At 46.0% G+C, this 15,358-nt stretch overlaps 2 protein-coding genes across 2 annotated transcripts; one reads left to right on the top strand and one right to left on the bottom strand.

The window, feature by feature from the left end:
* The first annotated feature begins 2,090 nt into the window (after positions 1 to 2,090).
* On the top strand, positions 2,091 to 5,972 carry LOC120685680 (putative auxin transporter-like protein 4). Its single transcript, XM_039967734.1, has 6 exons — positions 2,091 to 2,679; positions 2,821 to 2,933; positions 3,098 to 3,281; positions 3,392 to 3,489; positions 3,591 to 3,824; positions 5,346 to 5,972. The coding sequence occupies exons 1-6, from the start codon at positions 2,278 to 2,280 to the stop codon at positions 5,767 to 5,769; spliced, it is 1,455 nt and encodes a 484-aa protein (XP_039823668.1). The 5' UTR covers positions 2,091 to 2,277; the 3' UTR covers positions 5,770 to 5,972.
* Positions 5,973 to 6,836: 864 nt separating this feature from the next.
* On the bottom strand, positions 6,837 to 10,235 carry LOC120685681. The gene is made up of 5 exons (XM_039967735.1): positions 10,086 to 10,235; positions 9,669 to 9,974; positions 8,250 to 8,504; positions 7,330 to 8,114; positions 6,837 to 7,110 (listed from the first exon to the last, which is right to left on the bottom strand). Exons 2-4 carry the CDS (start codon positions 9,893 to 9,895, stop codon positions 7,331 to 7,333), a joined length of 1,266 nt encoding a protein of 421 aa, XP_039823669.1. The 5' UTR covers positions 9,896 to 9,974; positions 10,086 to 10,235; the 3' UTR covers positions 6,837 to 7,110; position 7,330.
* Between the last annotated feature and the right edge of the window lie 5,123 nt (positions 10,236 to 15,358).

The following is a 15,358-nucleotide window of genomic DNA, read 5'->3' as shown; positions in this document are numbered from 1 at the left end:
AACTTCTTAGTGCTCATTAAAAATTGTTTGGGATGATTTTGATATACAAGCGCTACAGAGGAATATATCACCCCATTTTTTTGGGGTGGGCCCACATTCAAAATTGCTTTTTTAAAGGTTTCAACATGTGTCACTGCTTGTCTATAGTTTGATTATGCATATTTTAAAATCATCCATTTTTTATATCCACTTCATGTACATTCAGAATTCGATCTATTAAAATTTATGAATTCAACATAAATTTAATATGTTCCTTTTTGAAAATTGAAACATGTTACTTTTTGAAAAATATGGTCACCACCGGAGCGAGTACTTTTGTTTCATATTTTGATCTCAGCTGGCTCTTGAATGATCTTGTTAGTTAATGTGAAGTAGAAGAACAAATCTGATTCCATATTATAGTTCAACCTCTTTAAGATGCATCGATCTTGAATAAAGAAACTAAAGAGAGAAGATTTGCACCATTAACAAATGCTAGACTGGGCCTGCCTCCTTGATTCCTTGTAGAGACCTCCTAATCATATCTTTGAGTATGCACCTTCTAAGCATGTACTTTAATTTTTCTGTTGCACGCACTAGCTACCTTTACTGTATTTTCTCTGGATACTTCAATGCATTGTGGCACCATCAAGTGATCAATATATATATATGGGAAAAACTTATAGTTTTATGTGTTTTTTTATCATGGAAAAGGCAATCGATAACAACTTAATTCTTGACCATGGTGAACGAACCTTCTGTGTGGTTCTAGTTAGAAGAAAAAATGTTCATGAATGTACCCAGTAAAGCAGCTCACGCTAACTTCTTATGCAAACTTGCTCAGCTGATGCTCGCTATTTGACCGTGATTTTTTTCATCACAATGTAACTCTCAATATTTTCTTTCACTTTAAAGAAAACTTAATTATTAGTTTCTTCTCAACTTTGTACAATTAGCTAGAGTTATTGCTCATCACTTAACTGATGCTTACTTGGGCTGATATATACTTGATTATCCCAAATTTATAATTCAAGGATTCGGTCGACTCAATCGCAAGTAAGGATATATGCAATCATGAATCAACAGTGTTACTTTTTAGGATGTCCTGCTCTCTTAATTTCCTTTTGATGTCCCTTAACCCTTTATTCCATTCATCAACTCATCAGCACACATGATTGCTCCAGGGGTGGGTGATGGTGCCCAAAATTATTATGTTACACGTGTGACAACTATAATTAGTTGTGCCACTGCTCTCAGAGCTAGCTGCTTGTATGGCAAAGATTTGCAGAGTGACCCACAATCAATACACTGGAACTAACAAAATCTCCTTAAAAAGGCTGAAGAAAAAGTATTGGCAGAAAAATTGTTCTTGTCTACAGATTGTGATGAAAGATATTTTAATTGGTTGATGCATGCAAGTTAATTAGCAGCTTCTTCATTGCTGATGACTGGTCCATCAATCCATGCTTTTACATGGTCTAGTAATTTTAATAGACAAAAGGATTTTATAGAAGGAGCACTTTGATTATTTTTTTCATAATGGCATAGACACATAATTTACTAGTATATTTGGGGTTACCTTTACTTAATTATAATGAAAAATCTAAGGTAGTGTTTACAATCACTGGTTTGATCCTCATCAACCAATTATGATTTGTATAGGGACATGCATGTCACATAGGCATGCGCCAACTTTAATTTGCATGGGCCACTGCTAAGATCCAAACACGTCCGGTTACCAAAGCAAAGATCACAATATCTAACAAGTCTTCAAATTTTGATTGCACATTTTGTTTGATGCATTTGCCCATATCTCCTCCATCACACACACGTCCGTACGTACGTGCCATTGTAGCTATAGGCTCTAGCTCGTACAGCCATGAACAATCACTACTCTATGTGTGTGCTAGATGCTAGCTAGATCTCTCCTATATATACCAAATAAAATAAATGAGAGATAGAGAGAGAGAATTATTGAAGAGAAAAAAAAAAAGATGACAAGTTGATGTCATCAGCTAGCCGTATGGGCCAGGGCCGCTCGTGTGCTGCCCCGTCCATCCATGCACGCATCCATCACAGCACACTACAGTGGAACACACATGATTTTGTTTTTCTTAATTTTTGATGATTCGCTAGCTCGAGCCTAGCTATATAGTATTGGAAGAAGCAGCAGCAGCAGCCTCAGATCATAGCGACGAGCTAGAAGTGAGAACTGAGAAGCGAGCTAGCCAGCTAGGAGTAAGAGAGCTGATCGATCAGGGAGCTGAGGAAGAAGAGAGAGGATAGTATCGTACGTAGATGGCGTCGGAGAAGGTGGAGACGATCGTGGCCGGGAACTACATGGAGATGGAGAGGGCCGGCAGCGGTGAGGCCAGCGACGGTGCCGGAGACGATCAAGCCGGCGGCACGGCAAAGGCGTCGGCGTCGAGGAGGGGCGGCGGCAAGGCGCTGTCGAGCCTGTTCTGGCACGGCGGGTCCGTGTACGACGCCTGGTTCAGCTGCGCGTCGAACCAGGTGGCGCAGGTGCTACTGACGCTGCCCTACTCCTTCTCGCAGCTGGGCATGGCGTCCGGGATCGTCTTCCAGCTCTTCTACGGCCTCATGGGCAGCTGGACGGCCTACCTCATCAGCGTCCTCTACGTCGAGTACCGCACCAGGAAGGAGCGCGAGAAGGTCGACTTCAGGAACCATGTCATCCAGGTGCTATTCCTGTTTTGATTTATTTTGTTTCCCTCATGATCATCTAATAAGAACGTTGTAGCATCTAAATGGAACACAACAAAAGTATGGGAAATTTGATCTTGATTCTTTGGTTGATGTTGCTGCAAATGTGATGAGCAGTGGTTTGAGGTTCTGGATGGGCTGCTGGGGAAGCACTGGAGGAACATGGGCCTCTTCTTCAACTGCACTTTCCTCCTCTTCGGCTCCGTCATCCAGCTCATCGCATGTGCAAGGTAGGAGTAATCATCATCGACCAAAGTTGTCATCACAATCTAAAGTAGTGATGATCAATTTCCTAACAATCTGTGATCAGACGATGTGTGTGCACTCATGATCGTCCATGGATGTGCACTGATGATCTGATGTATGTGTGCACTGACGATCCATGTATCTGCAGCAACATCTACTACATCAACGACAAGTATGACAAGCGGACATGGACGTACATCTTCGGCGCCTGCTGCGCCACCACGGTCTTCATCCCCTCCTTCCACAACTACCGGATCTGGTCTTTCCTCGGCCTCCTCATGACCACCTACACCGCATGGTACCTCACCATCGCCGCCATCGTGCACGGCCAGGTGAGTTCTCTCCATGCATGCCGAGGCTGCTCACCGCATCTTTCTCTATCAGCTTAAGCTTCGTTTCACGACTAATGTTTCATCATTGAACAAACAAAACGACATCATAGGTGGAAGGTGTGACGCACTCGGGGCCGAGCAAGATGGTGCTCTACTTCACTGGGGCCACCAACATCCTCTACACCTTTGGAGGCCATGCTGTCACAGTGTAAGCTCTTCCAGCCTAGCTTTGACCACACCACACAGTGCCTGCCAGAAGCATGCATGCATTCTTGCTGACGTGGCCTGGTCGCCAATCATCTCCTGCAGGGAGATCATGCACGCCATGTGGAAGCCGCAGAAGTTCAAGCTCATCTACCTGGCTGCCACGCTGTACGTGCTGACGCTGACGCTGCCGTCGGCCGCCGCCGTGTACTGGGCCTTCGGCGACGCGCTCCTGGACCACTCCAACGCCTTCTCCCTCCTCCCGCGCTCCGGCTTCCGCGACGCCGCCGTGGTCCTCATGCTCGTCCACCAGTTCATCACCTTCGGCTTCGCCTGCACCCCTGAAAGTGATCGGGTGCTCTAGCCTAAGAGGGGGAGGGGGTGAATTAGGCACTAATAAAAACTTAGACCTATGGCTCCAACTAGTTTGCACAAAACTTAAACTAAAACAAGCTATCAATATGTGCAACTAGGTTGTTCTAGTGTAAAACCCCTATCCCAAAAGAGTTTAGCAACCTATAGCCTTTCCTATCAAGAAACTATTCTATGAAAGTAAAGGCATACAAATTACTAGAAAGAAATGCGGAAGCTTAAAGAGCGGGATAGGAGATAGCAAACTCTTGACGCGGGTGTTTATCCCGTGGTTCGGTTAGCCACAAAGGCACACCTACATCCACGTTGTTGTAGCACTCACTAAGAGTATTGCTACTCGGCCACCAAGTCTCTTCCGTGAACACAATCACGGTCACCTTGGCCCCGGGTTCCACTAAGGAGCTTCTCCACAAAGGATGGGGGTCTCCACGTCCCCCGCACAAAGGTGTCGTCGCCGCTCCACACCAAGTCGGAGGGTCGATGACGTTGCCGGCGAGCTCCACGCTCCAAGGTGCCGGCGCACCAAGCTCTTGTTTTGGTTCACTTAATGAACCACAGCACAAAGGCTCTAAGCCTTGCAAACTCACTCACTAAGAGCTAATCCTTTACACAACACTCTCAAAGTGTGCTAAGGGCTAAGGATATGATCTTGATGCTTTTGTATGGCTTGGAGATGTTCTTGGGTGTGTGTGGGATGTCCAGCAACTCCAGCAATCTTCAAATGGCCGGGGTGAGGCGTATATATAGGCCACCAAGTCTTGTAGCCGTTGCTCCAACGGTTAGCTGAAAATCTGCGTACCACCGGAAGAACCGATGCCTCTTGGCAGGGTAGCGTCGGTTCATCCGGTCACTCATAACACGAAGTAGCCGTTGGACCCCTGATGGCTGACGCAGAGACCACCGGTTGAACCGATGCTTTGCACCGATGCCTCACCGGTTCAACCGGTGCTGAAGGAATCTTCTCCTGGACGCTGACGTCATTACACCGGTGGTATGCACCGATGCACCGTCGGTTGAACCGGTGCTGAAGAAACTTCTTCTGGGCACCTGACATCGTCTCTGGTACAAAGGACGGCCATTGCACCGATGCCCTATTTTAGACCGTCGGTTCAACCGGTGCCTATAGGCTGACTTGGCTTCTGCACCAAAGTACCATGGCGTCGGTTCTTCCGACTACCATCGGATGCTCCGATGCCCATGGCGTCGGTTCTTCCGGTGCTCCTGAATCGAAGAGCTTTCAGGGCGCTGCCCTGAGACCCGCGAGGGGCGGCTCCCCCTCGACCCCCGTCCGCTAACCGGGTAGCGGAACCCCCGTAGGGGCAGTCCATCGGGCCTTGCTACGCCTATCTTCTCTTTCTCTTTGTCATCACTTGAACCTAAAAGCCTGAGAATGATCATCTTAACAATCATATTAGTCCAAGTGTTGTGTTGTCATTCGATCACCAAAATCACTCGAAATGGCATAAATGGTGCCATGTTCGTTACAACCCCGCTCTACTTCGTCTGGGAGAAGCTCGTCGGCGTGCACGAGGCCCGGAGCGTGGCGCTCCGCGCCGCCGCGAGGCTCCCCGTCGTGCTCCCCATCTGGTTCCTCGCCATCATCTTCCCCTTCTTCGGGCCCATCAACTCCACCGTGGGCTCCCTGCTGGTGAGCTTCACCGTGTACATCATCCCGGCGCTGGCGCACATGGCCACCTTCGCGCCGGCGGCCGCCAGGGAGAACGCCGTCGAGCGGCCGCCGCGGGGGCTCGGCGGCTGGCCGGGCATGTACGCCGCCAACTGCTTTGTGGTGGCTTGGGTGCTCGTCGTCGGATTCGGGTTCGGGGGATGGGCCAGCACCGTCAACTTCGTCCGGCAGGTCGACACCTTCGGGCTCTTCACCAAGTGCTACCAGTGCCCACCAAAGCACTGACACGATCTACTACTCTGACAGCAGAGAGACACATCAAGATTAAGCACAGCTTGTTCTTCGCCTATTTCCATGTCGGCACACATGCGACGACGACATGATGTCTTGTCACTGTCAGACTGTCAGTACGCGTGCTGTATGTATGTATGTATGTGTGTGTGTACGGTGTACCTCTCATGATATATATCGATCGAATTAGTTATTATCGACGATCGAGTTGTAACCCTGTCGATTAATTCAGGTTCTTTTTGTTTCTGTTTCTGTTTCTTTGACGGGAGAGAATGAACAGTTCTGTTTGGATTTTGTAAACATTCAGGTTTTACTACTACATTATGATGTTCGATCATTCCTGCAGAAAAAAGGAAATGTTTAGTTTCCTTGATGAGATACCAAAACTCCAAAAGTGTTGATCCCGTCTCTATTGTTTACAATGCAGACACCCTATGGATACGATCATGGATGCTGTCCACTGATGATACCCATATATAGGATAACTGTAAAAGCTGAGCAAGGCACTAGACACTTGTAAAGTCACATTACAGGCTAGTAGCTAGCTTGAAAGGCATGCGTCCACGCTATCTAAGCACTTTAATTTTAGAGGAGAGAAGGAAGAAACTGTACGCAGTCTGGTCCACCATTCTGTCCTGCAAAAAAGGATGCTAATACTGTAGGAAGATCAACTGGAACTGACAGTGTGTGGCTGCATGTTGGAAAGGTGAGTGCGGCTGCATGCATGTGTGGTCCATGCCTGGCTTTGTTGTGAAGAAAGGACTAGTTTGGAGGGACTATTTTATTTGCATCTCTCTCTGGTCCTGAAAGGTCACAAACAGATAGCAGAACAAACAGCTTGTACAATAAGCTGTCTATTTGGCTGTCTGCAGAGTGATTAATTCATTCTTTAACACACAAACACATGATGATCTAGTGCATAATTGATCTTTGTAGCCATTTTATTGCATACATAAGAAAATGCACAATACATTCAAATAATTCTAATGACTCTTAAAATAAGCATATATATACATATATATATATATATTCATATGAAATGATCTCAGGAATACATGATATGATACTTCAGTGAAATGGGCACTTCCGACACTTGAATGCAAAATAAAAATGACAAGACACAGTTCTCCCCGGACAGGCATGCTCAATTCATACTTGACTAGGAAAAACCATACTCAGTTCATACAGACATGCTCAGTTCATATTTGACAAGAAACAATTCACAATAGACAAAAAAAAAAGACTTGATCAAAAAAGACACTTGACAGTTCATAATTGACTGAATCATTTCAGAACCACCGCCAAACTGGTCAGCCTCCAACTCTTGAGATGCACCTGACGATCACAATTTAAAAAATACTATAAGGAACAAGCTTTGCAACAGTTCACACAAAGTATTGATACTCTGTCATAACTAGTATGCAATATTTAAGCAGAGCACTTGGTCTTACATAGAAATGGTACTTCAGCACATATGTACTTCAGCATTTCAAAATGACAGAAATGGCAGAATGCTACTAATGACATATATGACAGGTTGCTAGCAACACTAACCTCATTTTTCAGCAAACAATTTTTTCTTCAAATACTTCAATGTATCTGAATGTTCTAACTTTTCTTCATTGGACATTGATGCTACATCTACTGAGAGAAGGCGGTTATATGTCTCAAACATCTTAGTTTCGAGTTCATATTTTCTTGCCTCCCTTTGCATCTGAGCTGCCTCCTTTTGTTCCTTTGCTGCAAGGTGGGCAAGCTTGGCTTGTTCGATATTTTCAGATGATAGCTTTTCCTGCACTTCCAAGACTTTCAGCCTATTTGCATGCTCTTCACTCTGTATTTTACCAAATTTTTCCAGCTCCTCAAGGTCTAAATGGTCCCCCTCTTTACTTTTGGCATATTTCAGTTTTTTAGCTTTTTTTTGCCCTATTGGTCTTGGCTGTTCCTCAAGTTCATCTGCATCTGTATGGCTAACATCCTCTCCTTCCTTCTCCTTGCCTGAACCCTTTCTTTTTCTTGCTTTTTTAAGCCCACTATTGTATGTTACCCACTTTGCTTCATTCTTGACCGTATTCCATACATCCATCAACACAAACGGACCTAGATTGAGACTCTCATTGTCCTTTATATACAATGCATGGGCCTTCTCAATCCACATTTGATCACTATAGCCACTTGTATAAATCATTCGAACCTTCAACCAAGCACTATGGAAAAGGTCGGTCCACTTATTTACCTTATGAAATCGGTCCTTGATTTGCTTGGCATTTCTCCTCCTATGACTTGGTGTAGTCTCATTGTACATAGCCTCAACATCAGCCCAGTATTGCTCATTCTTCCTATCAGCACCGATGGTTGAGTCTGTTGAGTTGAGCAGGCAAGTGCTCATCTATAAATGTAATAAATATATTTTATCTTCTTGCTAGTATGGTAAGTAAAAACATCAAACATCATGAAATTGCAATGAGACTCACCATCCTAACATCTTCTTCTTGAGTCCAAAAGATTCACTTCTCAGTTCTCGGTGTCTCATCACCGCTGTCAACATTAACGGGTTGTCCCTTGCGAAAATAGGAGTCGAGAATTCTTCTTCAGACTGAAAATCTTGCGTACTCCGTGGCGCCTTGAATGGGGCAAACTGAGAAGGCTCTCCAACAAAATTAAAATGTTGAGACACGTTAGGCTGGATAAAATTTGTGAAGCCTCCAGGAGGTGTTGCATTGTTTCCCCTGCAATCAAGAAGCAAAATCAGTAATGCATTTCAGCCTAAACCAACAGTTACTGTCCAATTAACGCTAAACCAGTACTGATTGAGCATGAGTTTATATATGATAGGACACATCTGCAATGCTTCCCTTTGTTGCTACTCTATCTCTGCATTAATTTAGTTGCCAAAGAATTGAAGCTAGGATATGATGATGCTTATGTACGTCCTAAACCTTTGTCAGTTCAGAATATGAGTAGTTCATCCTAGCTGAACCAATGTTTTTTTTTTTTGAAAACCGGTCTGAACCAATGATACATGTACGGCTTCAGCTTAACTGTTCACACCCATTAGGCTTTTTTTTTGTTATCACCTGGGCATCACGCTTCACAAACATTTGCACACAGACTACTTCTATTAATACAAAAGATTAATTTCATAGACTTAGTAAATGTTAATTGTGATATACTGGTTAGGATGATCAAGAGGTGAAAATCCCGTGTTTGTAACACAGATAACCATGAACAAAAGATGGAATGCAGATAAACTAATATTACAGAAAGTAAGATGGTATGCAGAAGAAGTAAATTGGAATATGCACTTATAATATACACTTATAATACGCACTTATAATACATCTAAATGACAACAACAAGAGCAAGGAATCATTTTGATGACCTGGTATTCTGGAATGGAATGCTTCAGCATCAAAGCTCTAGATATAAGTACACATAACCTGATGCAGTACTCCTTAAAAGGAAAAGGAAAGCACCACTAAATAGAAGTGAGAGTGAGATCTACTGGTAGAGTTTCCCACCCCTGAACCAGCAGGACTTCCTATCACTAAATTAAGAAGGGGTAAAAGAATCAACTACTACATTTGTTAATGAAAAAATGGTCGACTAATGAAAGGGTGAAAAAAGATGGACAGGTTCAACTTATCCCTGCATCTACTGGGATGGAATTTCCTATTCTAATGGAAGGGTGACAGAAGTGTGAGTGCTCAAGTAACCTTCTTTCTATTGACAAATAATCAAAACGTACTGAAACCTAGTTTTTGCCATACTCTTGTTTACTGAATCCATGTAGGGAAAAAACATGCTAACAATTACTGAAAAATCATGGTTCTACGCTTGTGTACACTGCTTCACATAAGTAACATACATATTGAGCAAAGTTGAGAGAGTACCAAGTTGCAGGATCTGAAGATTGAGAATTCCATGGTTGACCGACGGGGCTTTGTCTGCCGCTGCCGAGGAAGCCGCCGGCGCTGCCGTTGAAGAAGCAATTGCCGTCGGTGAAGGACCTTGGTGGAGTAGCCGTGCTAAATCCCGAACCCCTCTGCTCCGGCACACGCGCAGCCCATCCCGAACTGCTCTGCTCCGGTGCCCGAGCACTTCCATGGACCGTCCGCATCGGCGCTGCCGCATCCTTCCGCGATTGCGCCGCAGTTGCCTTGCGCTCCCGGGTCGCATCGACCTTGAGCCGCCCGTTCCTGCCGCGACATGGTGGCCGGAATAGGAGCTAGGGTTGGATGGGGAGGATGCAGGGGGAGTATTTGAGGGAGAGCGCGGAAGAGATTTTTGCGGGAGAGGAAGGCGCGAACTTTGGGCGCGAATCGAATCCACCCCCGCGCACTGGATCCTGCCTCCGGCGACTCCCCGCAGCGGCGCCGTACAACGGGCGCTGCTGTCGTCGTTTCACCTGGGAGCACGGGAACGTGTCGTAGAGGGATGTGACGACGGCTGGGGAGTAACTGCTGCTCCGTGGGGGTTTTTTTTGCAAAAACAAAAACCATGTCGACAGCTCGCGACGGGGCGTTGTCAGGGCTAGCCGAGCCGGTGGGGACTGGTCCGGCTTGACTTGCGTTCTGAGCAGTATGAAATCGTCAAAATTCAAAATTAAAATAAAAAAATGAAAAATTCCCAAAAAAATCCTAAAAATACTTCAAGGTGTGACGAATCTAATGATGTCAAAATTTATCAAAAATTCGCTCAATAAGTAAAGTTTGGGACATTTTTAGTTAAATCGAAAAATAAAAAAACGGACGGCCCATTAAGGCCCATCGCAAATGGGGACCTTAATAGCGCCCACAACTGAGCCGGGGGGAGGGTCATGGCCACCCTAGAGTCTTCCCCACCCACCCCGAGCCCTGTCCGCCGCACCCCTTGGCGACTGGCGTCGGAAGCCGGAAAGCCGCCTCCACCGCGCGGCCGGCCGGTAGGACCGGTAAGCCGGTCCGGTTGCGCATCCGGAGCTCCGCGCCGCGAAACCGGCACGGAGGAGCGGTAAGCCGGCCTGATAGAGCGGCTAGCCGGACATAGGGTCCGGTAAGCCGGTCCGACAGAAGGCAAAGGTATTAATTTTTTTTGCCCTAGGATTTAGGTGTATTTAGATGATTTGTTTTAGGATTTAGGTGTATGACTTATGTATATTTAGAATGTAGGTAAGATTTAGGTAGATTTAGGATTTAGAATGTTTTTGGATTTAGGATTTTTTGCACCATGTAGTAGATTTTTTGTAGATTTGATTTAGGTGTATTAGATGATTTTTGACACTATGACTTAGGAGTTAGAATATTAGATGATATGTTTTTGTTGTCCATGTATGCAGATAGACAATGGCAGGCAGAGATGTTGTATGGGAACACGGTGAAAATCTGTATCCCGGATGGCGATGCAATTATTGTCGTACGCAGAAAGGAGGAGGTGGTGCGACTAGATTGAAACAACATTTGGCTGGGCGCGGAGCGGAGGTGGTCCATTGCAGGAATGTGTCACCTGATGTGCGGGAATTCTTTCAGCGTGAGTTGGATAGGGCAAAGAAGGCAACTGCTGACCGGGCCCGAGAGAGGTTGAGACGGGAGAAGGCTGCAGCGGAGGGAAACTATCCCGGTGATGAAAAAGATGAGGAGGCCCAGGTGCAGCGTGCCATGGATCTATCGAGAGCGGAAGCAGAGTTTCGACGGGGGTGGAACAGAGAGGAGGTGCATATGAGCGTGGAGGGGGTAGTGGTTCGACGAGGGGGAATGTTATGCAGAGGATGTTTCGAAGGTCCACTTCGCAGAGGGAGAGTCCTGTGGTGGAGGACTATAACTTGGCAGCTGGTGGGAGAAGAGGAATGACGCAACCAAGGATTGATACAGGCTCCTGGACGCAGAAGGGTAAGAACGCAAAGGAAGCTATTGGTAAAGCTTGGTCAAAGTTTTTCCATATTGCAGGAGTTCCTGGAAGACAGGCTGACAGTCCATACTTTATCAGCGCAGTCAGGGAGACACAGAAGTGGGATAAGTTTTCTTTCATTGCAATGATACCTATGAGGTTACATTCTTGTATCTCATGATTTTCATATGGTTGCAGGTGAAGGTATCGCATCACCCACTGGACGGGATATTGATGGCAAGTACCTTGATCAGAACGAATAAGACTTGAAGACGATGTACGTAAAGTTTCAGAAAGACTGGCCCTTATTTGGCGTCACGTTGATGTGTGATTCATGGACTGGTCCGACGAGGATGAGTGTCATCAACTTTTTGATATATTGCAATGGGGTCATGTGGTTCCATAAGTCTATTGATGCGACTAGAAGAACTCAAGATGTTGCATATTTGTTCAAGGTAGTCCCTAAACATGTTCCATTCACATTGTGTATGTTTTGACATGGTACTAAACAATCTGTCTTCCATTGCAGGAGATTCGAAAGGTGGTGGAAGAGATTGGACCGGAGAATGTCATGCACGTAGTCACCGACAACGGCTCGAACTACAAAAAAGCATGCAAGGAACTACTAAGTGACGTGTATGACCACATAGCTTGGACACCTTGTCTAGCACACACCGTCAATTTGATGTTGAAGGATATAGCTCGAAGACCTGAACATGGTGTTATAATCAAGCAGTGCAAGCGAATTTCAAATTGGTTACACAATCATGGTCAGTTGAATACAATGATGAGAACCGCAATCGGTGGTGAGTTGGTGAAGTGGAATGCCACTCGATTTGGAACCAACTACATGTTCCTAGAGAGCATCTATCGGAAACGTGATCGTTTCATGCAGTGGATGGCATCTACTAAGTTCCAACACAGCAAATGGGCGAATACCGAAGATGGTAGATTTACTCATGCAAGTTTTTCAAGTATGGAGTGGTGGGATGCAATGAAATATATCATCGACACGGTTCAACCAATATACAAGTTCCTCCGCTTCGCTGATCAGGACAAGAAGCCGAACATGTGCGAAGTCGTGATGGCCTACCAAACTATGAAACAGGAGCTGCGTTCTTTCTTAGGAACAAATGTTTCCACACTGAAAGAGTATATTGAGGTGGTGGACGAGAGGTTGGGTGACGTGTTCATAGGCACGTATGTGGGTCCAGGTAAGCACACTCGAGTCATCTATTTTTAAACTCTATTGACCTAATGCTTATTTGAAGTGATTTATATTTTGCAGCTGTTGTCCTAAATCCGAGGTATGCATATACGATGGATCCAACTCAACAAATGTTTCGTGGACTCAAGGATACATTTTAGCGCATGACGGATCTCCAGAGGGTCGTCCAGGCATTGCAGGAGTTTGACGTGTTTCGGCAGAAGGTTGGCGAGTATAGCAGTGAAATGGCAATGCGGATGGCGATGGACCCAAAGACATCCCCATGTAAGAGTTACTCCGTATGAAATTGTTATTTTCTCTATTCGAATATATTGCTTACATACTCGGTTGCACATGCAGCGTCCTGGTGGATGATGTTCGGATCAAGTACTCCAAAGCTGTAGTACCTTGCCATGAGGCTTGTTTCACAATGTTGTTCGTCCAGTGGATGCGAGCGGAACTGGAGTACTTTTGCCTTGCTACATACAAAGGTTCGCAATCGGTTGTCACACAAGAAGCTTAATAAGCTTGTCTATGTCAACTACAACCTTCGTCTCCGACTTGAGGAGGTCTCCGGCCCACAGATGCGTGAAGAAGGTGATTTTATTGACCAGCTGGCCCATCTTTCTTTCTATGATGAGAATAATCCGGTGCGGGAATGGATGGAATATGGTAGATCTAACCGGGCTCCAGTTCTGGACGAGGATGATGATGACGACGACATCCCTCTCCCGTCCCATATTATCAGAGATCAAATAAACGTGTCAGATCTACGTGAGGCTACGGGGAATGATTCCATCAGCGATTGGGCACGTACAAATATAGGTGACACTCACCTAGGGAAGAGAAAGTTGCAGAAGGGGCCTAAGCAGGGTGACCCGAAGCGTCGAAAAGGCAAAGGAACAGCAAAACCAGTGAGCAGCGACACCGAGACTGATGATGGCGAAGGTAAGCGTAGTCCTCTGTATCAGGAGTCCGAGGATAGCGGCTCGGCCGATGATGGTGATGATGGTGACGGTGCTGAGCCTGATGCTGCTGGTGGTGGTAGTGGTGCTGATGCTGCTGCTGGTGGTAGTGGTCGTGCTCGTGGTGTTCGTTTCACAGGTATATATTGCACATACAAATAGACACATATTTCTGACTATTGACTACTAATTATGAAATATGGTTGATTGCAGGGGAAACTCAGTTCACACATGCTACTCAGGACACCGACCATGGAGCACCGCAATCACAGAGGAGAACAGGTGGACCGACGGACTATGACAGTCCACAGTACTCTTCTTCCTCCTACAGCAATTCGAGGCACTCTTTTCACTATCCCATTCCTGACATCAGCATGCAGCCACCGATGAGATGGGTGTACGAATGGGAAGACCCCCATTTTTACACTATGTTAGTTCAGGAATGGCAGACAAGATCGGCGTGGACGGGCCAAACTTGGCAACACTACAAGGCTGAGATGCTTAGAGTGCGAGGTATCGCTTTGATGTCCACCGCCGAATACCAAACCGCGTCCCAAATGGGGGTCTTCCCATTCCTACGTTGAACTTTCATTTCATGTGTATAGGTGTATGACTCCGTATTTGTATGCACGCTTATTACTATTGTATTTGTATGCATGATTATAACTTATTGCTTTGGTAGGGTCATTTACATTAAAATGTGCATAGCTCATGTCAAAATTTCCTTTTATTTCACACCGGGGATCCATTTTTCAAGCGTCGGAAAACTACTGTAAACTACCGGTATACCGACCAAACCGGCCGGTATACCGGTCTAACCGGTCGGTTTACCGTTGAAAACCGGACCACCAAAAACACCGGTATACCGGCCAAACCGGCCGGTATACCGGACTATACTGCCGGCATACCGGTACGTACCGGTATAACTACTGAATTCGAATTCAAATTTCATTTTGTCCGGTTCCGACCGGTATCCGGCCTAACCGGACTGGTAAAACAGTACCGGAGCCCGGCGGTTAGGCCGGTCCGGTCGGGAATGGAAACCCTGGGCGTTGTACGTGCCCTGAGGAGGTTCAGGACTAGGCAAGTGGCACCTCTCTCATGTGGTTGCATGATGGACTTTGGGGTTCGGGTCCATGGTAAGAATTTTTAGAATAGGGTCTATTGCAATACTGCCCTTGTTTTGAGCTGTAATTGCACATTTGCCCCTATTTTTTTAACTTTGCATGTTTGCCCTTGTTTTTTGAATCTGAAGGTTCCACTTGCCCTTGTTCTGTGAAGGAGAGTTAACGGTGTTAAGTGCAAGCTGAAAAGACAAAAATGCCCTCAACATTGTTCCGTGAAGGAGAGAAGGGGGGCTTTTAAATAAAAGAAGGAAAGAGCAGGGGCCATTGGGCAATTTTGCCCTTCTTCCTCCTCTCTCCCGTGCAACAGAGGAGGGGGGCAGGGCGCCGGCGGCGGCCCTCGCCGGCGGCCCAGGGCGCGGCGGCGGCCGGGGCTAGGGGGGAAATGGATAGGGGGCCACGGGGAATCGATCCCCTCCCTT

The sequence above is a fragment of the Panicum virgatum genome, chromosome 8N (assembly GCF_016808335.1).
Source record: "Panicum virgatum strain AP13 chromosome 8N, P.virgatum_v5, whole genome shotgun sequence".
NCBI classification, from domain to species: domain Eukaryota; kingdom Viridiplantae; phylum Streptophyta; class Magnoliopsida; order Poales; family Poaceae; genus Panicum; species Panicum virgatum.
This window is presented reverse-complemented; position numbering and strand designations above follow the sequence as displayed.

Excerpts from the sequence above, each read along its gene's own strand:
- LOC120685680 (XM_039967734.1), top strand. The coding sequence starts at position 2,278 with ATGGCGTCGGAGAAGGTGGAGACGATCGTGGCCGGGAACTACATGGAG. Across the intron at positions 2,680-2,820 it reads TCAGGAACCATGTCATCCAG|TGGTTTGAGGTTCTGGATGG; the intron begins GTGCTATTCCTG and ends TGTGATGAGCAG. Across the intron at positions 3,282-3,391 it reads CCGCCATCGTGCACGGCCAG|GTGGAAGGTGTGACGCACTC; the intron begins GTGAGTTCTCTC and ends ACGACATCATAG.
- LOC120685681 (XM_039967735.1), bottom strand. The coding sequence starts at position 9,895 with ATGCGGACGGTCCATGGAAGTGCTCGGGCACCGGAGCAGAGCAGTTCG. Across the intron at positions 8,505-9,668 it reads TCTTCAGATCCTGCAACTTG|GGGAAACAATGCAACACCTC; the intron begins GTACTCTCTCAA and ends TCTTGATTGCAG. Across the intron at positions 8,115-8,249 it reads AAGAAGAAGATGTTAGGATG|GAAGAATGAGCAATACTGGG; the intron begins GTGAGTCTCATT and ends CGGTGCTGATAG.